The sequence below is a fragment of the Perognathus longimembris genome, chromosome 12, assembly GCF_023159225.1.
Source record: "Perognathus longimembris pacificus isolate PPM17 chromosome 12, ASM2315922v1, whole genome shotgun sequence".
In the NCBI taxonomy this organism is placed as follows: domain Eukaryota; kingdom Metazoa; phylum Chordata; class Mammalia; order Rodentia; family Heteromyidae; genus Perognathus; species Perognathus longimembris.
Window position 1 is genome coordinate 15,234,230 of NC_063172.1, and position 14,449 is coordinate 15,248,678.

General features: G+C 39.7%; 1 protein-coding gene across 5 annotated transcripts in view; it reads right to left on the minus strand.

Moving 5' to 3' along the window:
* Col14a1 (collagen type XIV alpha 1 chain) overlaps positions 1 to 14,449 on the minus strand; it is a 176,445-nt gene that overhangs the window by 128,404 nt on the left and 33,592 nt on the right. For all 5 annotated transcript variants that reach the window (XM_048358765.1, XM_048358762.1, XM_048358764.1 and 2 more), the window contains exons 6-8: positions 6,347 to 6,502; positions 4,786 to 4,905; positions 2,912 to 3,076 (exon numbers count right to left, since the gene is read on the minus strand). In XM_048358765.1, the coding sequence (XP_048214722.1) occupies positions 2,912 to 3,076; positions 4,786 to 4,905; positions 6,347 to 6,502 (441 nt within the window). The remainder of the gene's footprint in view (positions 1 to 2,911; positions 3,077 to 4,785; positions 4,906 to 6,346; positions 6,503 to 14,449) is intronic.

Here is a 14,449-nt window from a genome sequence, read left to right on the forward strand (position 1 = left end):
ATAAACATAAACAACCCCTTAACGCTTTCACAGAGATTTCCATTTTGGATGAAGAGATTGAAAATATCTCTGTTGTTTTTCTTGCCTGAAGAACTTTAAAATGCACATTTAAATCACAGCATTGATATAAACAGTAGTCATAAGCTTAGTGGCAATAAAGCTTTCGAGTAGCATTCAGTGAAAATTCAAAAGCTTGAACTCAAGAATAGTGTAGGAAAGATCAGCTGAAATGTCTTATTCTCCTCCTCCTCTATATCATTCTGAAAATAATTTGACTATTGCCAGTGCATGGAAAAGAGTGGAAATGGCCATCATAATTTGGAAGGAATGTGTTTAGTAAGGACTTTTCTTTGCTCATCTTTGTGTCCTCGCGCCCACCACAATGCCTGACACACAGTACACAATCCACTAGTACTTGAGCAAAGCATTCTATAACCCACATTGTGAGTAGCAAATCTAAGAATGAGTCAAAGGAATTTTGTCTTCTCTCATTGATCTCTCTGAAAAAATTGTACTGTGTAACTTCAGAGTGATAAATGTTAAAACCAAGCCAACTTAAGTCAATCCTCAAGACTAAGCTTTACATCTATCTTTAGGATTATTGTTAACGTTATAGTCAAAGTCATTTAGCTGATGGTGCATTTAATTTGCAGGAATGTACTCAACAGGTTTCTGCTCTGATTTGCAGTGTTGATTGGCCAATTTCTGTGGCAGAAATGCCTCTGATTCATTTTGTGCTATTAATAGGAGCCCACAGGTGTCGGTAAGGGGTAAAATGTGCCCAGTCGGCTCTTGCAACTGGATGAGCTGGTTCTTGCATTCCTTTGAGGTTTAACAGCTACCTTCCCTTTCACAACCACGTGCACACAAAAGGAGTAAGGCTATAACTCAAAAAAGCAAAATTTGCACACAACTTATTCTTTTTCTGTGAAAGATTAATGTACTGGTCAGAGCTCTATCCCTGCATAATAATACTCTTCATTTATTTAAAAAAAATACTTCTCTTTTATGAGAATTTAAGATACTTTCATGCACCAGATCATGCCACAACTACATATTGGTACTTGTTAAACGTCAATCACTATGTTACGTAAGAGGAATGAGCATTGAAGAAGATGTAATCTCGCTTACACTGACTCATTGTTTAGAGATGCTGCCAGGATAAGGGAAAGAAGCAGAAGAACTTAAGTTTTAAAGCTTTTGCAACTGTTCTCAAAACTTGGCTAGAGAGTGTTAAGAATTAACCCATCTCCGTACCCCCCCCCCCAAATAAGACTACTCAGAAAACTTTTCTGATTAAATAAAATGTGCAAAACAAGAAGCTTTTAGCTTGTTTTCTAAGAGAAGGTAACTTTGCAACACACACACAGGAGCTATTCAAATAGGTTTATCAGCTATTGTCAACTCTACAGCATATTTTCAAACTGCAGACATTAGTACAATTTTAATAGACAGATTATTAGCCTTCTTCTCCCTAGACATTTCAGTTTGGTAGGACAAGAAAAGGCCCCGAGAGTCTGCATTTTTATACTGTATCCAGAGAAGTTTCTCCCAATTGGTATATAGCTCCAAGGTGAAGAACATATCTCATAGAAAGTTCATGAAGAAGAGATCTAATGTATTCTTGTCTTTTCTCTCTCTCTCTTTTTTTTTTTTTTTGTCAGTCCTGGGTCTTGAACTCAGGATCTAAGTGCTGTCCCTGAGCCTTTTTGCTAATGGCTAATCTTCTACCACTTTGAAAGACACTGTCCAGTTTTTAAGCAGTTAATTGAAATAAGAATTCATGTACTTCCTGCCTGGGCTGGCTTTGAACTGCAATCCTCAGATCTCAGCCTCATGAGTAGCTAGGATTACGGGCCTGAGCCACTGTGTCCAGAGTCCATATTCTTTTTTTTTTTTTTTTTTTTGGCCAGTCCTGGGCCTTGGACTCAGGGCCTGAGCACTGTCCCTGGCTTCTTCCCGCTCAAGGCTAGCACTCTGCCACGTGAGCCACAGCGCCGCTTCTGGCCGTTTTTTCTGTATATGTGGTGCTGGGGAATCGAACCTAGGGCCTCGTGTATCCGAGGCAGGCACTCTTGCCACTAGGCTATATCCCCAGCCCCAGAGTCCATATTCTTGATAAGTGCAATAACATAAATGCATTTCAGTTGGACCAAAGGTTGATAACAAAAGTAATTAAACGTATAAAGACATGTTGAAATGGACCCTTTTAAAAACCAGTTTTAACTGTCTTCAGATGCTGAATTTGCTGTGTCATTTTAATTTGTACTTCAGTGTTACTTTAAGAATCACACTATCTTTTCCTACTGAAAAAGAAAGTTTGCTGGTTTCTCCTAAACAGAAGGCCTTCCTATTGTCATGGGAAAGGAGGAGGGAGGCAACACCTCAATCACAAGCAAAGTTGAATTGTGAGTGTCTTGTAGTTACTCTGGCTGTATGTCATAGGTATTCTCCCCCCTCAATAATAATATGATTTACAGAATTACTTTTAGCTCAGTAATTTCCAACACTTGGCACTTTATGTTTTCTTTAAAAAGCTGCAGGAATCAATTCCTGGAAAACAGTAGACTAGTTTTCCCCTGTACAGCTAGAAGAGCGAGGGCTATAAAGTGACCTTGAAAAGGAAGTCCTGACTAATTAAAAGGTAGTTGATATGGGCATGACCTTTGCATGCTACATTAGGCTTTTCAAAATGTGTTAATGTTTGCTACCGTGCATAGGGACCCTGACCTAGCGTAAAACAGCCCGTGTTGTTCTCATTTTAAAGGCCAGGATGCAAGGCTCACATCATAGGTCTGCCTGTGAGATCCAGACCTCTGGTTTTGCAAGCTGTAGACTTGGGGTTGCATAGTAGCTTACAAGGGGTGTCGATGAGCCCAGCGGAAAGCAAGACCGTAAAGATGACACGTACCTATAGCAAACAGTTCCACACCAGACTCACGAAGGTTTCTGGATGGTGGGATAATATCATCTTGGGATTTTCCATCTGTGATTAAAATGCCAATTTTGGAGACTCCGGTCCTGGATCCAGCTTCTGGTTTAAAGCTATTTTCAAAGATGTAGTTCAAAGCAAGACCTGGGAGAAAACAAGGCCAAGAAAACAGAAACCAGTCATCTCTAATTCTTTTTAAAAAGCCCTCTAATCGTGCAAAATGTAACTACATGATAAGTAACTTCTTGAGCTAAAAGAGTTTTTATTAGATGTGAGCCTTTGAGCATTGCCAGATCTGATAACAAGAATTAAAGTCCAAAAGAATAAACACAATAAAAATGACTGAATACTGCGTTGTTTCAGAGAACAATAGATGATAACCCATTTTAGCTTTTCCCTCAGATTTCCTTTGTTCTTCTGAGTACAGAAATGTATCAGTAATCTCTGTATTAGTATAGACATATATACTTCAGTTCTTTGAATAATAACAATATAGTTTTCTTACATGTATCTTTCATGAGCATTTTGATTTTTAAGACTAAGGCCAATATTATTAAAGTGGTAATGCTTCAAAGAACCAAATTATTCAATGACTACTTTTTAGGCATTAAAGTATCAAGGAGTATTTTAGGTGATAGAAATGTAGAGAACAATACTTGGCCTTGAAAGCCATTTTATGCTGTTAACAACAGTTTATTTTATAATTTCTACTGAGGAAGAATATTAAATTCATGCTCAACAGATGTTAATAAATAAATCGTGTGTTCTAAAATATGTGAACCTCAATAATTAATGATGAAACAATAATATTCACATGCTGCTAAATAATATTGCTACATTTTCATGTGTTTATGATATTCTAGAGAGCCAGAATCAATATGCTCCTCTCTTCTCTGTCTCTCTCTCTTTATCTCTCTCAGTACTCTTTTTAGAAACAGTGTGGGAAGATTTTTTAAAAAATCACAATTATTATTCTGCCCTTTGAGGCAATTTCCGTCCAGAAAGAAATGAGGAACGCTACAATATTGGTGTAAGATTTCCATTTAACAAGGCTGTGCCATTAAGATTGTGCCTCAGAGATTGGCAAAGTAATCATTAAGCTTTTGTTTTCTAGTGGTTTATCAAAACATCCTCTTCATCTCCGCTGTGATATAAAAGCTAAGGATCTATAGCACATACCTGTGGAAGGGAACCACCTGTTCTAAGGTGAAAATCCATGCAAACAGGACTCGGGGTGTCGCTTATTAGCAGAGTTTCTGCCTAGCACACAAGAAGCCCTGGGGTTGGATCCTCAACACTAGAAATACATACATATCTATGCATGTAGGTATGTATGCCCACATAGATACAAACTTCTTGTGTTTGTACTGTGGATAATTATAATATAAATATCTTTTCATTGATCATTTATCAAAAGTATTTGTGAATCAAAGACCCACAAACATTTTCACAGTAACCACTGATAGAGGAATAAGGGAAAATTAAATACCTTCATTAACACTAAAATGGAAATTTGTTTTCACTTAAATAGCAAGATGGCTGGATGAAGAAAGAGGTGGAAAGAGAGGAAAGAAATGGACTGACGGAGGTTCGACAGCTTGTGAAGGCTATTGGCCTATCACTGCTTTATTTTCTTCTAGCCCAACCAACCCCTGCAAGGATATTTTTAAATGTGGTGCGTAAGTTCTAACTCTTAATGCTGAGTTTGAGAAAAGAACCTTCAACAGTTAAGATGTTGGTTTGGGTTAAAAAATACTATAACAGTATGCTAACTTAAAAGCTAGCAAACGAAAGCAATACAGCTATTCTTCAGAAATATATGCTGCTGAGAATGTGCACTGAACATAACGTACCTGTGAGAGTATTTCCTCCCTTGTATGGGAGGTTTCGGACAGCTTCAATCACTTCCTCTTTTGTGCTAAAAGCGTTCAAATGCCATTCTATTCTGGGGTCACCGCTATACTGGGCAAGACCTGGAAAAGGAAGATAGGAAAACAGACTAGAAATGATGTAGCACTCAAAGACCATGGGCACTACTCAAGAAGTCTAACCATGAAGGGCCAGACTGTAAGTAATGTTCTTTTCTTTGCCTAACTCTCTACTTTCAAAAAGGACTGACAGCCTCAATCAAAGGAATCAAGTTGGATATACTTAGGGGTGGAGAAACTTTGCATAATTTCCAGCCATTTAGAAGTTAGCACTGAATTAGGTACTTGATTTTTTTCTTAAAGGTATAGTCATAAATTGAGTGCCCGTGGCTCATGCCTGTAATCCTAGCTACACAGGAGGCTGAGATCTGAGGGCCCCAGTTTGATCCAGCTTGGGCATGAAAGGTTATGAGACTCTTATCTCCAATTAATCACCAAAAAGCTAGAAGTGGAGCTCTGGCTCAAGTGATAAGAGGACTCAGGGACAGTGTTCAGGTTGAGTTCAATTCCAAGGACTGACCAAAACAACAAAAACACCAGGCACAGTCATATATACATATAGAAGGTCTAGATTCATTTGTTTATGTTTTAGAAACCACAAATGACATAAATATAAAACCCTACACAACATTCTCAAAGGAATAATTTTCCTAAATGGTTATTTCGGTTAGACTATAAGATTTTTATATCATAAAGATATACCTATATATACACATATATATGTTGCACAGGCTTATAATTTTTTATGCTCTCTACAATTAATTTGGCAAAAAATGTCTTGTATGGTAAAATAATTTCCATTTTGTTTAGCATTTCCCCAGATTCAGTGTTTCTTTAAATCTGTGGCAAATTTTTGAACAGGCTGTAACTTAAGATCTTACTATTGCTATTATTATTATTATTACTATTACTATCAGAGAAAATTCTGACTTTTCAGAAAACTTAATTGAATTCCATACTGACTAAATGATGGTATTATAGAAAAAAATTAGGAATAAGTATTTATTGACCTAAACATGCTTTTAGGAACATCAATATAACTGATCCTGGAATCTAAAAGGAGTTTTTAAGATGTTTTGAAATCTCCACAGTAGAGCTGGACACTAGTGGCTTACGCCTGTAATCCTAGCCACTCAGCAGGCTGGGATGCGAGGTTCACAGTTCAAAGCCAGCCCAGGCAGAAAAGTCCATGAAATTCTTATCTCCAACTAAACATCAAAAAAGCCAGACCTGGAGGTATGACTCAACCGGTCGAGCACCAAGCTTGAGTTGAAAAAGCCAAGCGAGAGCTCAGGGTCCTGATTTCAAGCCCCAGTATCAGCCCCCACCTCCACATATACAAATCTCTGCAGCAGGCTAGAGGCATGGCTCAAGTGGCAGAGCACCTGTTCATTCCCAAGGACTTGACCACCAAAAATAACTCCACAATTAAATAAATAAATGAACCAGCAGCATCACAGCTGACTGCTGTTGACAAGCGATGTACCAATTCGAGTCTTCTCAGAGCCCACATTGAACGCTGTGATGAGATTTTCCAAGAAAAGCCGAACCAGTCGAAAGTTGAATCTCCCAATACTCCACGAGCCATCCACCAATATCACAATGTCAGCAATCGCCGGGGTCTGACAGAAGAATTTCACTTCTGCAAAGAACAAACCAATAAAGCACATGTGTTATTATTGGAGCTCTTTTCTTTTTTTTTGAGTGAGTCAACTTTTATATCTTTCAGATAACTTAGTGCTAAGAATACAATAAAGTTCCCATTAAAACAGCCATCTTTTTATAGTCTTTCTCTTAAATGCATCCTTACTAGGGAAAAAAAAAATGTGGTAATGGTTGGCAATAGAGTGAAATGTTCTGGAAATAGTTAGCAAAACCCTGGCAGGTTTGTGGCAACCTGGCAGCTCATCCTTCTACATGTTGTAGAACTGGTGTCTGTACAAAATCATCCAGCTTTGGGCTTTGGCAGGCAGATTCTTTCCAGGAAAGGGCTCAGCCATGCCAGTGTGAGCCACTCAGCCGAGATGGGAAGAGTTCCAGGAAGCAAAAAGGCGACTCTCCTGTACTGATAAGTGCATGCTAGAGGAAGTAATAGGAGAAGAAAAATGTGGGCTTCCCAAAGTCAAGGAAAAGTCGGGGCTATGTATTTGTGAAGTCCACAATGCTACACAGACTAAAGAAGAAAAGTGAAGAAGGGCCCCAGAGTTTCTCCAAATCCTTTTTTTCCCCTATCTTTTCCTATGTGACAGTAAGATTCTGTCCCTAAATAAAATAAATGAAATAATCGAAACCATGACTGTGCGCGCGTGTGTGTGTGTGTGTGTGTGTGTGTGTGTGTGTGTGTGTGTCTAGGTCCTGGAGCTTAAGCTGGGAACTTAGGTGCTGTCTCCAAGCTTTTTCTTCCTTTTTCTCCAGGCTGCTCTCCACCACTTGAGCCACAGCTCCACTTCTGACTTTTGATATTTAGAGATAAGAGTCTCATAGACTTTGCTGCCAAGGCTGGAGCCACCAGTGCCTGGCCTAAAATCATTACTGTTTAAGAGCTCAGTTAGGACTCAAGATAATGACCCAGTGAAGGGCTTTGTCCAAGCTTTACCCGCCCCCCACAGGATTCTGGGAAATTAGGGTAATTGGTTATCTTTACAACAAAGATGTAGGAGGGGGTTTGACACAGGGTAGGTCTGTGCTTGACTAAATGAAGGCCAGCATTTCTGTTCACACAACACCAACATTTTAGAATATTCTTAAAGAATTGAAGGTATTTTTAGTCTTGTCAGTACTATTGCCTCAAATTTAATTCTATTCTTCCAAGGAGCTACTTAACTTTTGGGATTTTCACACTAGGACTGGAGACTATGAGGTGTGTGTGCATGTGTGGGTGTACGTATGCACTGACATGTCTGTTTCGTTACCCATTTTAACTTCTTGCCAGCCTAGAAAATCTTCAGGGTTTTTTGTTGTTGTTATTGTTACCATTTTATTCATTAACACTTTATTTAACATTTATTGTTAAAATTTTTAATTAAATATAAAAAATTCCAAATGTAATTATATTTGAAAACCAAAATATAGACATCTTCATAAGCAAAAAGAATATTTGTTTAATCTACAAAAAAAAAGTTTAATTTCTCCAGCTTCATACCTATGTCTTTGCAATGACCATGCCAGTTTCGCTTAAGGGATTTTGATTTTTTTTCAAGACATAGATATGCATGGAATACCTAAATCCTTCTGCCAGATGGGGAAAAATATGTATTTGCCAAAGAAATACTCCAGTCTCTATTATGGAAGTTCTACAGCACAACTCAATCCACAGTTGGAATTTACATTTTTTGGCACTGAATTCCTCTTCTTAAACAGAAGAAAGCTACCAGCATTGCATTTGAGAATTGGCCCAACGGTAACAAACTGAGAAAGGCCTAAAATGAAACACTGCCATGAGTCATGGGACAGAAATTAATTTGTTCTTTGGACAGAACCAGGGAAAAGTGACGTCTGATTAAGCTTCAAGAACCATTTCTCTTGGTTTTATGGGCAAAACTTACTCTCAAATGGAGAGTCATTTTCTTTCTTTTTGAAAACTTTTGGAAGTATTATTTCTATTTTTAATTAATTGGAAACAATGTAGAAGAGAAGAAACCAATATTTTTCGTTTAAAAAAATATGTTAAGGACCTAGGGACAGTGGCTGTAGTGGTAAGAGAGGGAAAGCCCAGCAAGAACACAAGGCCTTGAGAGTTCAAGCCCCAGGACCAGGAAAAGAAATGTTTTTAAACCATCTCAGCTACTTGAAAGATGGAGAAAAGGGAGATAGTAGTGCATGACCAGCCCAGGGAAAAATTTAAAGATACCCCATATCAACAAACAAGGTCATATCCGTAATCCTTACTATGCAGGAGGTGGAGATAAGAGGATCACTTGCCTAGCATGTGTGGGACCTTGGTTGGATCTCAATAACTGCATTTAAAAACAAAAAGATGAGCTGGGTTCATGCCTGTAATTCTAGATATGAGGATCTGAGACTAGGCAAGAAAGTCCATGAGACGCTTATCGCCAATAAACTGCCAAGAAAGAAAGGAAGGGAGGGAGGGAGGGAGGGAGGGAGGGAGGGAGGGAGGGAGGGAGGGAGGGAAGGAGGGAGAGAGAAAAGAAGGAAGGAAGGAAGGGAAAGAAAGGAAGAAAGAAATCTAGAAGTGGAGCTATGGCTGAAGAGGTAGAGTGCTAGCATTGAGCAAAAAACTCAGTGCCAAAAACCTGAGTTCAAGCACCAGAACCAGCACAAAAGAAAAAAAAAAAAAAATGGAGAGAAGGCAAAGGGAGGGAGGGGGAATAAGGGAGGTATGAAAGAAGAAAGGAAGAAAGGAAGAAATGAAGGAAAGGAGGGAGGCAAGAAGGAAGGAAAGAAAGAAGAAAGGAAGGGAAGAAAGAAGAGTAAAGAGGTGGAGTGCAGAAGGGAACTGTAAAATAGTTGGAATTTGTGATTTGGGAAAGAGGTCTCAGAGTTGCCACCCAAAGTACAATTCATAAAAGTAAACATCAATAAACTGACCTCATCAAAACAAAATGCTTTGGGTGTATGGCATATGCCTGTAATCCCAGCTACACAAGAGTAGGAGGACAGGAATCCAAGACCAGCCTTAGGAAAAAAACCAGGAGGCACTATCTAAAAATTAACTGAAGTATAAAGGAGCTAGGGACATGACTCAAGGGGTAAGGAACCTGCCTAGAAAGCATGAGGTCTTTTTTTGGTGTGTTTCTTTGGTTTTTTGGTTGTTGTTTTTTGCCAGTCCTGGGCTTGGACTCAGGGCCTGAGCACTGTCTCTGGCTTCTTTTTGCTCAAGGCTAGCACTCTGCCGCTTGAGTCACAGCGCCACTTCTGGCCATTTTCTATATATGTGGTGCTGGGGAATCAAACCCAGGGCTTCATGTATACAAGGCAAGCACTCTTGCCACTAGGCCATATTCCCAGCCCTAAACATGAGGTCTTAAGTTCAAAAACTCCCAGGAGTACATGTCAAGCATAGTGATATATCATGTTATTCTAGATAGAAAGGGAAGTGGTAAGTGGGGGTAATCACAGTCCACTCCAGCCCAGGTAAAATGTGAGAGCCTATTCAAAGATGATGACAGCAAAAGGGGATGGAATGTGGCTAAAGTGATACAGTGCCTGCCTAGCAAACTGGAAGCCCCGAAGTCAAACCCTAGTTCTCTCTCTCTCTCTCTCTCTCTCTCTCTCTCTCTCTCTCACACACACACACACACACACACACACACACACACAGAAAATTGTGCAGAATTAAATACATAAAATTACCAAACCTACAAGAATGCTAGTAACAGTGCAGAAGTATGTGTACGTCAGTATTCATGATCTTACCCAGCATGTATTATCTGAAGATAGTGTTAGTGCTTTTCACATAGTGAGATCAGGGGAAACCTTTAAAAACAAGCTATGACTCAGGACATCGTTATTGAAATTAACATCCATGCCCTGCTTTCTAATGTAAAGCTAGTCAGAAAGAAGTAGAAGTATCAGCAGAAAGAAGGTTTTTGCACAGCTCAGAAGTCAATGTCTGTTAATTTTTGCATTCCTGAATATGATCATTTTCAAGAATAGAACGCATTCATTTGGAAAACTGAAAACCTATTATTTTTCACGTGTCCTAACCCCTAGTTGTTAGTTCCGAGACACATCCAAATAAAATGAACCTTAGTGGCTATTTTCCATCCTAGCGAACACAGAGGTAATTTGGCCAATTCTGGGAATGTTTGCTGTGGGCAGAACTTTCTATACTGCATCTCCAGATTTTGTGCGGTTAACGCATCTGCCTTTGCCAGGGGCAAACAGATGCTTTCTTGGAATAAAGAGACAGTTAAAGCCACTCTGCTCAAAGTTAATGACTACATATCTCAAGCACGATTCTGGTTGCCATTAGGAATATTTTGAGAAATAGATGAAAACTATTTTCTTAAAAAAATAAAAGCCCAGTTGAAAAATCCATCACAAATAATGTCACAAATAATGTCACCTTCCGCTACTGAACACCTTATCCACTTCACTATTCTTCAGACAGCAAATCCTGCTGCACTCTTAGTGTACAATATGTGAATGATTATGAACAGAAGTGAATTGTGCTATTGAAAAAGAATTGCGGGCAGGGAAGGTGGCTTAGTGGTAGAGTGCTTGCCTAACATGCACGAAGCCCTGGGTTCGGTTCCTCAGTACCATGTAAACAGAAAAAGCCAGAGGTGGTGCTGTGGCTCAAGTGGTAGAGTGCTAGCCTTAGTAAAAAGAAGCCAGGGACAGTGCTCAGGCCCTGAGTCCAAGCTCTAGGCCTGGCAAAAAAAAAAAAAAAGAAGAAAAGAAAAAAGAAAAAGAATCGTTCCTTTCATATAATCCATATCCATATCCTCAGTTCCACTAAATATGGTCTGCTTTCCTGCCCTGCCACCCCATCACAATGAAAGAACAGGTTACAGTTTTCAGAGTAGCTTGTGTTTCTCGGCATTTCGCCAGTGCTAGAGGCTAAGTTGAATGAAAGAAAATGTGTACTGCTTTATTCCCACTGTCCCAGTAAGCAGCCAGGAAACCTTATAATCATTTCACCACAACCCATCCAAGATTCACTTAGTGGCTTTAAATTATTTCTTTGTATGCCACTAGCAAAATATCTGGCAAAGCCATTCATTTACTGGGACATATGAAGGAAAACCGTGGTCACAAAACCATTTTTCACTTAACTCTCCTGTGAGAGTTAAGTCAAGTTTTCCCAACCCAAAGCAGAAGAAAATCCTTAAGAACCTGGGACAACAGAACTCTTGGAAGTGAGCCATTACCAAGCAGCAACTGGTTCCAGCCTCGTCCATTAAATGTAGTTTTTAAAAGAATTAAAATCATTTGCTACTTGCCAGAGCTTACTGGTTCTAAAGAGATTTTCGAAACAGTGGCTTATTTGGAGCTTCCTGACATCCGTGTTAAGTGTCCTTAATTTCTGAGAAAATGAATTCATGGGTGACTGTCGAAGCCAAGATTCACATGAGGTCTTCCGAATGTTTGGTCCAGTCTTCTCTTTCCAGTGAACCCTAGAAGTCACATTGGAACTGTCCTCCCCGAATGTTATAAAAAGGCTCACTGGGACATAAGATGACTAATTTTTTTTCTATTAGCAGATATAAAGCAGTGGATTTATTTCAGCCAAGTGTGGCATTTACCTCAACTATGGTGAGTTCAGTCCTCATTGTTGTATGAGCAGATGTTTCCATCTCTATGACAAAAATACCTTGACATAAGCAACTTAAGGGCAGAATAAAAACTTATTTGGGCTCATTGTTTCAGCCCATGGTGAGGTTAAGTGCATGGCAGAGCAGTTCACAGTATGGCAGCCAGGAAGCAATGAAAAGGGAATACAGGAAGAGGGCCAGGGAAAGAGCCCCCAAAGTCATGCCTTGAATGACTTCCTTCTACCTCAGTCCCATCTCCTCTTTCACCACCTCCCAACAATGCCATCACATTAGTAATCCACTAATGACTAAGGCAGACACTCAAGAATGGGTTTTAGAAATCCCCTAGGCCTTTCTTAAATCCAGTGAAGTTGACAACTAGGATTCATCACCACAGCATCTCCAACAGGTGGCTATCCCATCTAATGGAACAAACCCTAATACTCTCTTCCTTCATTCCATTTTATTTGTCACCCTAGAACTTCTTACTTCCTAGAAATGTTTTACATAGCCTGGTAGCTAATTGTCTCAAGTTGACTGAGCCACAGATGCCTCTACATTTGACCAAACATTCTAGTTATGTCTGTGATCATGTTTCCAGGTGAGATAGTAAAATAGATTGCTCTGTCTACTTGGGGGTGGGCTTTGCCAAATGAAACACTCATATGTGCACAGAGTGAAATGTCTGAGCAAAGAGAATTTCTGCCTCGCTTCCTGAGCCCCCAGGATAGCTAGTTGTCCTGCCTTTAGAACTGAACTAACAAATCCATTTAATTTTTATCTTACTTGCTTTTTTATCTTGCTCAGATCTCCTCTATCTCCAGCCTTCACAAAGTTAGACTAAAACTACATCTTGCTGACTATGGATACTGGAATTCCTTAGCCTCCATAATCAAGTGAGCCAGTTTCATATGATGAATCTCCTTCTATATACACACACACACACACACACACACACACGTCTTTTTCATTTAAGAAATATCCATCCTATAAGGGAAATGTTCTTCCCATTTCATAGAGTACAAAAGATGAAGTGACTATAGAGGTTAAAAAATGTTCCCAGCTAGGCACTGATTGGCTCACACCAGTAATCCAAGCTACTCAGAAGGCTGAGATCTGAGGATCATGGTTTGAAGCCAGCATGGGCAGGAACCTCCATGAGACTCTTATCTCCAATAAAACTACTCAGAAAAGCTGAAAGTGGCACCATGGCTCAAGTGGTAGAGCATTCGCCTTGAGCAAAAGAAGCTCAGGAACAGGGCTGAGGACCAGCAAAAAAAAAAAAAAAAAAATAGTAATAATTGTTCCATCTCACACTCTGAGTAGACCCTGAGTAGATTCCTAGTATAGGACTGAGTACAATGCCAGCACCACTTAGCCACTGTGTTTTTCAAATCCCATTACAAAAGAGAGGAGGAAGAAAGAAGGGAGGAAGGGCAGGAAGGTGGTAGGGAGGGAAAAAAGGAAGAGAGAAACAGGGACAGATTGCCAACCCTTGGAATTAAAGATGGATAAATCAAAGCCACACTCATTTGTCTTATAGGGATAAATAACACCATAACAATTTTGAAGAAATGTGCAGCCCAATTGCTGAACTACATCCAAGAGAACATTTAAGCTGTCACTCTGAGCCTGCATCTTAACACTAATCGACAGCTCTATAAACACTACTTTCATCACATTTCTCTGGCTGTGGAAACAGGTCTGGGAGATGACATGACAGCTGTCTCCAAGTATTTAACAGGGCTGTCACATGCAAGAGGGATTAGGAGTGTTCTGAATGCCCACAGGAGTATACAAGGTGACAGATTTTCAACCCCGTTGCAGATAGGATGTCTGCTTGAAGAAGCAGCAAAGACTTCTGCTAATGGAAACAGATGGAATAGCTCAGAAGCCTGGAGAATCTTCTCAACTGGCTGAACTACAGCACCCTCAAAGTAGCTGCCAACACTGTATCCTCACATTATTACTTCCCTCTCCTGCCTACCAAATTAGGCCTAAATTAACCATTGTGTTCTCAAAGCTCTCCACACGCAACTCCATTTGGCCTATCCATGTTTATTTCTCACTTCATCATTGCAACTTACTCTTCTTTTCGATTTCAAGACTTTTAATTCAATGTTTATCTCCTTTGTTTCTTCTTATTCATCCTCTCCGAACTATTTACTACAATGCAAGATCCTCAAAATCAATTTTACTTCCTTTGAAAATACATGCCCAGGGAATGTGGCTTAGTGATAGAGTGCTTGCCTAGCATGCATGAAGCCTTAGGTTCGATTCCTCAGCACCAAAGAAACAGAAAACGCCCGAAGTGGTGCTGTGGCTCAAGTGGTAGACTGCTAGCCTTGAGCAAAAGGAAGCAGGGACAG